This window comes from Pongo pygmaeus, chromosome 6 (genome assembly GCF_028885625.2).
Source record: "Pongo pygmaeus isolate AG05252 chromosome 6, NHGRI_mPonPyg2-v2.0_pri, whole genome shotgun sequence".
NCBI classification, from domain to species: domain Eukaryota; kingdom Metazoa; phylum Chordata; class Mammalia; order Primates; family Hominidae; genus Pongo; species Pongo pygmaeus.
In genome coordinates, this window is record NC_072379.2 from 17724616 (window position 1) to 17736946 (window position 12331).

Below are 12331 nucleotides of genomic sequence, written 5' to 3' on the forward strand. Positions count from 1 at the left end.
CTGTAGAATGTTTACTTCTGTATTTAGAAATTTGTCTATTTTTTATTTTGCTTGCCATCTCTTTTATACTTAGATGTGTTAGAGGTGTATCTCATATCTTTATGGGTTCCCCCCAGATTATACTATAGTTTACTAACTGTACAATATTTTAATTTCTAATGATGTTCTTCTCATTTTTAGAATTCTCTTCCTCTGATTTTACCTATACTTGCCTTTTTTTCTTATTTCTTTTTTGTTCATTTCAATCTTTATAATTAGGCCACTTATTTCTGTTTTTTCACATTTAATAGAAAATACATTAAGTCCATGAGTTAACTTCTAACAAAGATTTTACAACGTAAGTTTTAAATTTATATATTTATAATTTTCGTTTTCTTAATTTTTAAATGGTGTATGTGTGATTTTGTCTTTTACCCAGTTGTTAATTGTAGAGAGACTTTAAAAAAATTCTTTAGGTGATATGGATATTCAACATAAAATGCTGTTACTACTTTTTATCATAGAGAAGTCTGTTCATATAATTTTTACATTTTGAAATTTATTCTTATATTCTTTGTTACCCTGGTACATTTTCAGTTGGTCATAATGTCCCATAGATCCTCTAGGTGTGTCTCTTTAAGTTACCCAATTTACTGTATGTTAACTAAGTCAAACTTCATTTTTTAACCTCTGCGTCCTTTTTCATTGTTTTGTTTTCTTGTTCCTTGATTAGTAGAATGCTAAAGGCTCCCACCTTCTTTTGCTTTCTTTTATTATTTAGAATATTTTTTACTTTGTATAGTTTTGTATAATGGTTTATAACTTAGAACTTTAGTATAGAGGTATAAAAGGTAAAGACTGTACCTTTCATCACTATAAAATGACTTTGACAGGTGATTTTTTACCTATTTATTTCTAACCTTTTGTCTTTTTCTCTCTCTCTCTTTTTAAATTTAGGAGTTCTTTGTAACTAATAAATAATGGGACATCACTCTGTTGATTGATCTATATATCTCTCCATCTATCTGTCTTACCCAACACAAACCAGATTTTTATTTTTAAATGGGAGCTTAATGTATTTATATTATTATCAGAACACTTTGTTTTACACTTTGCTTTCTTGCCACTTATTTTCTTTCCCTTTCTCTATTATGATTTGAGTCATTTTATATTTGATAATTATTTGGAAGGCAAATATTTTTAACATTTAAATTTTACTAATGGTTAGCTTCAAGATTATCAAATTGTTATTTAAAACACTTTCTCTAACTGTTGTAGATGATAACAAAAGAACCTTTGATTCTGTGATCCCAGAAAAATTCCTTGCCCTGCTCTTGTGTCCAAAATTTGTTAAAATAATTTTAGCTTTTATTCACAACTTGGCAGTGTACACTTAAAGGTACAATATAGTTTCCTTTTTTAAAAAATAGTTTTTATATCCAACTTTATAATTTTACTTATTATAGTTATTTTGTGTTTGCTTATTTTGATTCATCAGCATTTTTCATTAAATTTTTTAGTTTGGTTCATGTGCCTCTCATCTGAAATACCCTTTAAAACTTAAGGAATAAAATAGTACAAATTCTATCCAATCCATGATACTTTCCCAATTTGGGGACAATTTTATCTTGAAAAATAAAAATATTATTTTTCAAGATTAAATACTTGGCTGCTTTGATGGTAGTGAAGTCTATGGGTATATTAAAATTTTCTTGAAAAAGGAGAATCTTTTGAGCTTACCGAAACATTCCCCAAATTTTGTGTAGAGTTCATTTACATTCCTACAGAAAAACTCAGCAGTCTGAAAAAGGATATGTGCTACTTTGAGGAACCAAATTTGTGGAAGGAGATTCCATTTGGACAGTCTTCTACATTGTCTGCATAATTCGCATCATTCCTCTCAAATTCCAGGCATAGATATATTCTCCACATAATTTATCCTTCTGTAAATTTTGTTTGATGGATTAATGACACCTACTGGGCATGTAGCATCTTTTTGAAACTCTCCATATCCAAGCTGAAAAGAATGGGATAGTCCAGCTCACAAATGCCGAGCAGATGTGCACAGAATTGCTATACCTTCATGCAGTCTACAGTGATGGTACTTCGTTACCTGTTCATTAGCAGTGATATAACTGTGGATTGTTATTTTCCTAATTAGCCATTAATAACAGTTAACACTGTAATGGGATCACAATTTCAGAATTTGGAGCATATATTGTTAACAGTGAAATCTAATGAAAAACAAACTAGCTTCTTATATTTTATAAAAGATGTTAATCTCATTGATAGAATTACTGCCACTCATGCCAGATACCAGCTGGCTTTCATTTTGCATATTTTGTTCTCATTTTGGTGCCCAAACTATTGAATATATAATACTCTAATGGGAAGAAGCTTCTCACAACAGAGAGTGGGTTATAGTAATTTTTAAATAAACAAGGTCCCGAAGTATGTAAAGGCTGACAGTAAGAAATCTTACTGCATCAGTTATAAGAAAAGCTTTCTTGTAATAGCTGCCATGGATGCTCATACAAATCAATGCAAGCAGATAAATTTTTCTTAGCTCTTTAAATGTTTAAGCCAGCATCTGGCCTTTGTGATGTTTCTTGGTTGTAGGTAATAGCTGGGAATTTCAGGTGAAGGATTACAACTTCTGAGTTAGTTATGCTACCCCAAATCATCCATTGGATGTGGCTAAAATGCTAGTTTGAAAATATATTCGGCTGGGCATGGTGGCTCACACCTGTAATCCCAGCACTTTGGGAGGCCGAGGTGGGCAGATCACCTGAGGTCGGGGGTTCAAAACCAACCTGACCAACATGGAGAAACCCCATCTCTACTAAAAATACAAAATCAGCTGGGCGTGGTGGCACATGCCTGTCATGCCTGTAATCCCAGCTACTCGGGAGGCTGAGGCAGGAGAATCACTTGAACCGGGGAGGCGGAGGTTGCGGTGAGCAGAGATGGCACCATTGCACTCCAGCCTGGGCAACAAGAGCAAAACTCCATCTCAGAAAAAAAAAAAAAGAAGGAAAATATATTCATGGGATTAGAAATGAATACTTCTTTGCCTGAAATCTTGTGGTTTAGCTTTAGTACTTACGTAGTCAGTTCATTTCTTTGAAATATTGAGCTGTCTGACAGCTTAAAATCCTAAGTTTCCTTTAAACTTGAGCCTGGCTTTGGAGGAGAAAGGGGTGGTATAGGGGTGGATTTTATGTAAGGCTCTCTGAAGAGAATTCACTGAAGTGTTTTTGCAGGCAGGGCACTGGGAAGGCGCTAGCAGCCTGCTAAGGCTGCTTCCTCTCAGTCCTTCTTGGGTTTTGCCCTTAGCCTAGATCAACATTTAGTCAGATAATTTACGTCAGGTCCACTGAAGTCTGTTTTTGTGCCTTGGTAAAGTCATCATTTTTCCCTTCATGAAGAAACATGGAAAAGGCCCAGGTGCAACGTCCAGGTTTTGTTAAGCCAGTTGGATATTAGGAAAAGCCTTAACACTCTTTATATTCTTAGTTCCCAGCTGGATATGTATCTCTCGTCTAAGTTGGGAACTGAGTTTTTATTATTAGTTTTTTAAATAGAGACGGGGTCTTGCTATGTTTTCTGGGCTGGTCTCGAACTCCTGGGCTCAGGTGATCCCCCCGCTTCAGCCTCCCACAGTGCTGGGATTATAGGCGTGAGCCACTGTGCTCAGCCATAAAGGTGTTGATCAAATATCACCTAACAAGATTATTTTCTCTGTGAACGTACTATAGTCAGGTACCACATACAAATTTAGAACATATTATGTGGAGAATACTAATATGCTGCAGAATCATTACTTCATGTCAAATGTAAACATCTAACTGTGCGCTGAAAATTAGTTTTTTCATCCATACCTTGGAGGTAGTTCTACCTGCCCTTACTTAACTCAGAATCAGTGGGATAAGAGTTTGATATTGCTTATGAATTGGAGGGCCCATGCCACATGCAAACTTTATTATCAGTATAACTATGTTATAACAATAGGCTTTTTGAGCTTGAAAAATGTGTCATAATTATCAAAGGCATTTAATGAAGAATGACGTGCTAACTAAATTTTGAAGGCATATTAAAAAAGTAAATAATAGAAAGAAAGAGCTCTTCAAAGACCGTAACAGAGGAGGTAGGATCTGAGCTTTAAAAAACATCTTGACATCAGAAGCACAGAGAAGGTAAGGGTGAACATTCCAGAGGGAATATGGTGTGAAAAAAATGCAGAGCAGGAATGGACAAGAAAAGTTCAGGAAATGGAGACAAGGTGATGTTCATTGTAGATTAAATCTCTCCTTTATTATCAATATGAAAGTGAAAAATCGAAGAGAATGACAATATTCTGAGCTTTTATTCCATAGTAATAACAAAAGCCTCATCATACAACTTGCATCTGAATTAACTTAGAATGAGGAGGTTTAGCATTAACTGAGGAGAAAACTAAGTATTTAAGACCTCAGGAAGGATACGAAGTAAAATTAGCATCAATTTTCTGGGCTCCTTTACAGAAGGCTTCCCGGAGAAAGGGATTTTAGAAGAAAGTGATAAAAGTGAATTTCTGGAAAGGATGATAGCAAAAAAGAATGCCTTGTTTTGGAGACTTGGGGAAAGCTGACTCCGTGAATGGTATGACCAAAAGTGAGGTCTGAACTGTAGTCTTCAAAGACTACAAGGAATGTTGATTCAGCCTCACTCTATTCATCTTGGTTTCATCTTCCCCTGGGCACCATAGCCATTTGAAATCCTGCAGGCAGAAGTTTGCTACTTATTGCCTGTTCTATTCTTTGAAGTTTCCTCCTGTCTAGAAAAATGGAGCTTATGTTTAGTTTGAGATTTTCCATGTTTTCATTCATGCACCCATCTCTAATGTTTCTTGTTATTGCCTCCCCAAAGGAACTCTCTTTCAAATGAGACTGCTGATCATTTCCCAGCATGTTGCTTTTTCTGTCTTTGCTTTCTGCTTTTCTCCTCAATGGAGTGTCTTTCATTGTCCTCTCAGCCATATGAGTTTAATCTACTTTTAAAATCCAAGGCTTCAGAAATCACTTCTCTGAACCTCCCTGGCTACTTTTTGGTTTCATTGAACATGTATTTCCTTGTGGTGTTGTATTTGCTTATCTTGTACTGCCTTTTTCTTGTTACATTGGAAACGTTGTCAAGGGGCTGTGACTTGTAACCTGTACTACATTGCTTGGTGTTTCTGAAAATGTGGTTGGTGATGGTATTGTAGACCAGTACTCCATATATTTATGACTTACAGTCTCATGTAGACTGATGGTTTTCAATTTTGTGTCTTTGTTCATTTTTAATGGAAAACCAGAGCTTGTTAAATGTGTAGAAACCACTCAAATGTAAACTTCATGAGATGACTTTTGTTTTGTTTTGTTTTGTTTTGTTTTGGTGTAGTATCATATCTTCAGCACTTAGTTCTAGCCCAAATGTGGCACTTAATACATTATTTGTTGAATAAGTGCTGATTTAATTTAATCTGTAGGTCTTCATTGGTTCTTTTAAATATGTAGTAAGAAACCTCCAGGATGTTATCTCAATAAACAAGATCATTAGGTGCCATCCCAGTGTTTGAAGGATAACATCACAGCATCTCATCATTTTTTCCTAGGAGAAGAAAACTTTATTTTATTTTGCTCTGATTTGTTTCTTTTTTTGAGACAAGACAGAAGAAAAAAGGTAAGAAATCATAGTTGGTGTAATCTCACTTTAGTTTATTCAACATTTTTGGTCTTTTCATTATTGAAAAAAAAATTGCAGTGGAACAGAAGAAAAAAATTGATGGAAAGACTGCTTTCTAATTTATGGACCTTGAGGTTTGGCTTTTTAGGTGTTTATTTAAGGCTTGCCCACTCTGTTCTCTACATTGACATTTCATGGTGAATATTTTGCTTATTCTACCCTCTGTATTTTTTCTGTGGCAACTTGCCTTGCAGTATTCAGAAACTGAGAAGAATATTAAAGATCAGAACCTTAAATTGTTCACTCTTTTGTTTTTTTTTTTGAGACAGAGTCTTACTCTGTCGTCCAGGCTGGAGTGCACTGGCGCAATCTCAGCTCACTGCAACCTCCTCCTCCCAGGTTCAAGCGATTCTCCTGCCTCAGCCTCCTGAGTAGCTGGGATTACAGGCACATGCCACCTAGCCCAGCTAATTTTTGCATTTTTAGTAGAGACCGGGGTTTCCACCTCATTGGTCAGGCTGGTCTCAAACTCCTGACCTCATGATCCTCCTACCTCTGCCTCCCAAAGTGCTGGGATTACAGGCATTAGCCACCGTGCCTGGCTGTTCACTCTTGACAAGGATCAAAAACAGAAACTAAGAAGCAGACCACTAACTTTTTCCTTTTTTCTCTTTTCTTTTGTCTTTAGCTCAAGCCAGGACAGAACAGCTGCAGGGACAGTGACAGTGAAAGTGCCAGTGGAGAATCCAAGGGCTTCCACCGGAGCAGCTCTCGGGAAAGGCTCAGTGATGTAAGTTTAAGTAAAAAACAAACAAACAAACAAAAAAATTAACCAAAACCACTAGGCCACACACACACCATTGGTTCAAGTCTGAATTACATAACTTTCCCTCATCTTTAGAATTTTTTGTCTACCCAAGCATTGCGGTTCACATTATCTTTGTATACCTATTTGAGCATTGTAGTTATGGTGTCATTCTAAAATGTCGTTTGAGCAAAAATGTATTTTGACAAATCGTGAGGGAGGAGGAACTATTTGTTACCTTAGAAACAACAAGGCCGGGCACGGTGGCTCACGCCTGTCATTCTAGCACTTTGGGAGGCTAAAGCAGGTGGATCACCTGAGGTCAGAAGTTTGAGACCAGCCTGACCAACATGGAGAAACCCTGTCTCTACTAAAAATACAGAATTAGCCGGGCATGGTAGTGCATGCCTGTAATCCCAGCTACTCGGGAGGCTGAGACAGAAGAATCTCTGAACCCGGGAGGCAGAGGTTGCGGTGAGCCGAGATTGCACCACTCTACTCAGCCTGGGTGACAGAGCAAGACCCCATCTCAAAATAAATAAATAAATAAATAAATAAATTCCCATTGGATTTCTGGAAGGAAAACCTTGTGAGACTGTGTTATACCTCTTGAGATATCTGTTTGCCCTCTAGATGTGATTTTAATTGTTCTCCAGTCTCCTGCTCACCAACAGGGCAGGTTCCCCCTCTATTGCTTCTGAGAACCACCTACGCCTCTTTGGACTCTCTTACCTTCTTTACTCATATGTCATATATTAGCTTTTTTTTTTTTTTTTTTTTTGAGATGGAGTCTTACTCTGTCGCCAGGCTGGAATGCAGTGGCACGATCTCTGCTCACTGCAACCTCTGCCTCCCAGGTTCAAGCTATTCTACTGCCTCATCCTTCTGAGTAGGTGGGACTACGGGCGCGCGCCACCACGCCCAGCTAATTTTTGTGTTTTTAGTAGAGATGGGGTTTCATTGTGTTGGCCAGGATTGTCTCGATCTCTTTACCTCGTGATCTGCCTGCCTTGGCCTTCCAAAGTGCTGGGATTGTAGGTGTGAGCCACCACGCCCAGCCATATATCAGCATTCTTAACTCATCTGTACCTCAAGAGCAACACTTGGAAATTCTTTTGTGAAATGGATCAAGTAAAGAGATTTTTTTTTTTTTTTGAGACAGAGTCTTGCTCTGTCACCAGACTGGAGTGCAGTGGCCTGATCTCGGCTCACTGCAACCTTCGCCTCCTGAGTTCAAGCGATTCTCCTGCCTCAGCCTCCTGAGTAGCCTGGATTACAGGTGTGTGCCACCCCGCCCAGCTAATTTTTGTATATTTAGTAGAGGCGGGGTTTCACCATATTGACCAGGCTGGTCTTAAACTCCTGACTTCGTGATCTGACACCTCAGCCTCCCAAAGTGCTGGGATTAGAGCTGTGAGCCACCGCGCCTGGCTTAATTTTTGTATTTTTAGTAGAGATGGGGTTTCTCCATGTTGGCCAGGATGGTCTAGCATTAACAGAATAAGTGAGAGAGTAGCACCATGAAAAAAAGAGATAGCACTTCAGAGTGTCTGAGTATTAAGAATAAATAAAGGGTATGTAATGAGAAGCAAAATCCTTTATTTTCTCCATTTTTTTTAAAAAAAACCATACTCTAAAGCAGTGTGCTGTTCATTATAGAGTGCAAGATGATTCGTTGAGTTCCAGAAAGAAAATATTAGTACTTTTTTTTCTTAAAAAAAGAAATTAAACTTTACTAGTATTCAATTTAACGAGCGGGGAACAGTTGATGTCTATAATTTTTAAATACATGGATTTAAGGAGTGTATACTCCAAACTTTTTTTACTGAGAGATGTCTACTAACATAAATGGTTGGAGACCACTGTAGCACACTGAGCAGTTCTCTATGATAATACCACATCCATCTCTCCATCAGCCAAGGTAGACAATTCCGAGATACAATCACATTCCTGCACCTCTCATGAAAGTTTGTGAGGTTTATGATGAGATGTTGTATGAGATACTGTATTCTTATAGGAATTAAATGGAATAAAGTGTAATTATTTTTATGTTATTTTAATATATTATAGATAATAACCTCCCCTTCTTCTGTGATATAATATCAAAGTTATATAAATAAAGAGTACTAACAGTCTTTTACTGTGTGTGTGTTTCTGTGTGTAAGAATACGTTTTATTGTGTGTCCATGTGTTTGATTAATTTTGTGATGGAGCTATATAATCATAAAACCATGACAACTTTCCTTATCTAAGTTGTTAGCAATAATAATTAATGTTTAAATAGCTGTTTTTCTGAGATTTTTGTTATACTTCTAATGTAAGATCTCATTGACCCTGGAAATTATTCCAGGGTTAGTCAGTCATATTTTCTTCATAGTGTTGAGAAATGAACGCCATGTTAGTTTAGGGGACTAGAGCTGCCATTGGATCTTTTGGCTTGTTTCCTGTAACTCACCTTCTGTTAGATAAAAAGAAATTGACAAAAGACATTCCATATTCATGAATAGAAAGACAGTATTATTAAGATGTCAGTACTACCCTAAGCTATTTATAGATTCAGTGCAATGTCTATCATAATTCCAGCGTTTTTTTGCAAAAATGGAAAAGCAGATTCTCAAATACATATGAAATGGCATAAGGCCTTAATAACCAACACAGTCTGGAAAAAGCAAAGTTAGAGGATTCACACTTACCAACCTCAAAACTCACTGCAAAGCTACAGTTAATCAAAACAGTATGGTGCTAGCCTAATATTAGACATACAGACCAATGGAGTAGAATGGAGAGCCCAGAAGGAAGCCCATACTTATATGCCTAACTGAGTTTTAACAAGAGTGCCAAGACACTTCAATGGGGAAAGAATTTTCTCTTCAACAGATGGTGTTGAGACTACTGGATTTCTATGTGCAAAAGAATGAAGTTGGACTCCTACATCTCACTATGTACAAAAATAAACTCAAAATGAATCAATGACCAAAATATAAATGTGAACACCATAAAACTCTTAGAAGAAAATATACAGGTAAATCTTCATGACCTTCAATTTGGCAGTGGCTTATTAGATATGACACCAAAAGCATATACAACAAAAGAGAAAATAAATTGGACTTCATCAAAATTAAAAACTTCTGCACACCAAAGAGCATTATCAAGAAAGTAAAAAGACAGCCTACAAAATGGGGAAAAGATTTGCAGATCATATAAGTGGCATTTACTCTACAGTATGTGTAAAGAACTACAACTCAATAATAAAAAGATAACCTAAGCAAAAATGGGCAACGAATTTGAGAAATATTTCTACAAAGAAGTACAAAGAAGAGGTACTTGAAAAACGCTGAAAATCATTAGGTATTAGAGAAATGCAAATTAAAACTATAACGAGATTATCATTTTATACCTAGTAGGATGGTTATGCTTTTAAAAAGAGAATGAAAAATAAGAAGTGTTGGCAAAGATATGGAAAAGTTGGAATATTCATACATTACTGGTGGGAATGTAAAATGACGCAGCCACTGTAGACAACAGCTTGGCAGTCCTTAAAAAGCTGAAACATATAATTACCATATGACCCAGCAATTTCACTTTTAGGTATATACCCCAAAGAATGGAAAACATGAACTTAAACAGAGACTTGTAAGCCAGTGTTCACTGCAGCATTATTTACAGTAGCCAAAAAGTAGAAGCAACCCATGTGTTTCTCAACAAATGAATTGATAAACAAAACGTGACAGCTTGGCTGATAGGCACACAATGGAATATACTCAGCCATAAAAAAGATTGGCATTGTAATATATACTACGATATGGATGAACTTTAAAAATATCATGCTAAATAAAAGCAAGACAAAGAAGGACAAATATTGTATGATTCCACTTATATGAGGTATCTAGAATAGGCAAATTCATAGAGACATAAAGTAGAATAGAACTTACCAGGAATTTGGGGGATGGAGAGTGGGAGGGAGGAAAGCTATTGCTTGTCAGTTACAGAGTTTCTTTTTGGGGATGATAACAATGTTTTGGAAATAGATAGTCATGACAGTTGCTCAATGTTTTGAATGTAATTAATGCCACTGAATTACACAATTAAAAAATGATCTGTTAAAAATGTAAAAATAATTAGGGCTGTAATAATGCTTATTCTGCTTTCACTTCGTTGAAAATATGGAAAATAGTTATAACTTTTACCATCCTCGTCTACTAATTGTGTCACCTGTGTCATTTCTGGTCCTGTTTCTATTGGTTGTTTTTTCTCTTCATTATGGGTCATATTTTCCCGCTTCTTTGTGTGCCTGGCAATTTTTTATTGGATGCCAGACATTATAAAATCCTGTCAGTCTTATGTCAAGCCAGTCAATGAAACACTTCCAATTCATATTGTTTATTATATTTTAAAATTATGAAAAAATTTGTGGGCATATAGTAGGCATATTGTTCATTAATTATAAAAATTCACACTTTTTGCAACATTACTAAAAAGGAAAGAAAGAAAAATGACCCAAAACGTGGACATTTAATGAAATGTTTTGAGATCCCTAGTCACATTTCCCTCACTCATGTGCAGGTCTGAGGCTGCAGAGTCCTGTGTCAAGCACTATGGCAATCTGAAATCTGCTGAGATGAAAGCTTTTTTTTTTTTTTTCCCCTTGACACAGAGTTTCGCTCTTATTTCTCAGGCTGGAGTGTAGCAGCACGATCTTGGCTCACTGCAACCTCCACCTCCTGGGTTCAAGCGATTCTCCTGCCTCAGCCTCCTGAGTAGCTGGGATTACAGGTGCTCGCCACCATGCCCAGCTAATTTTTTGTATTTTTAGTAGAGATGGGTTTCACCATGTTGGCCAGGCTGGTCTCAAACTCCTGACCTCAGGTGATCCACCCACCTTGGCCTCCCAAAGCGCTGGGATTACAGGCGTGAGCCACCATGTTCAGCCGAGATGAAAGCTTTTAACAAACCAACCCACAGAATGATTCTTTTGGATACCAAAGCAACACCTACCTGCGCAATATTTTAAAGAATAAAGATGCCCCATTTTTGCTTGAAAGAGAATTAACAATTAATTTATTTTTTACTTTTATTTTAGTTTTGGGGGTACATGTGAAGGTTTGTAATATAGATAAACTCATGTCACAGAGGTTTGTTGTACAAATTATTTCATCACCCAGTACCCAATAGTTATCTTTTCTACTCCTTTCCCTCTTACCACCTTTCACCCTCAAGCAGACCCTAGTGTCTGTTGTTTCCCTCTCTGTGTTCATAAGTTCTTATTATTTAGCTCCCACTTATAAGTGAAAACATGCGGTAGTTGGTTTTCTGTTCCTACATTAGTTTGCTGAAGATGGTAGACTCCAGCACTATCTATGTTCCTGCAAAAGACATGATCTTGTTGTTTTTTATGGCAATGTAGTATTTCGTGGTTTACATATACCAAATTTTCTTTATCCAATCTGTCATTGATGGGCATTTAGGTGGAGTCCATGTATTTGCTATTGTGAATAGTGCTGCAGTGAACATTTGCATGCATGTGTTGTTATGGTAGAATGATTTATATTCTTCTGCGTTTATATCCAGTAATGGGATTGCTGGGTCAAATGGTAGTTATGCTTTTAGCTTTTGAGGAATCATCATATTGCTTTCCACAATAGTTGAACTAATTTACACTCCCACCGATAGTTTATAAGTGTTCCCTTTTCTCTGCCACCTTGCCAGCATCTGTTGTTTTTTGACATTTTAATATTAATAATAGCCATTTGACTGGTGAGATGATATCTCATTGTGGTTTTTGATTTGCATTTCTCTGATGATCAGTGATATTGAGCCTTTTTTGTACAGGCTTGTTGGCTG

General features: G+C 36.7%; 1 protein-coding gene across 14 annotated transcripts in view; it reads left to right on the forward strand.

Moving 5' to 3' along the window:
• The window catches only part of AUTS2 (activator of transcription and developmental regulator AUTS2), a 1193046-nt gene that overhangs the window by 514584 nt on the left and 666131 nt on the right, over positions 1-12331 (forward strand). For all 14 annotated transcript variants that reach the window (XM_054495102.2, XM_054495105.2, XM_054495107.2 and 11 more), the window contains exon 3: positions 6374-6475. In XM_054495102.2, coding sequence (XP_054351077.1) covers positions 6374-6475 — 102 coding nt within the window. The remainder of the gene's footprint in view (positions 1-6373; positions 6476-12331) is intronic.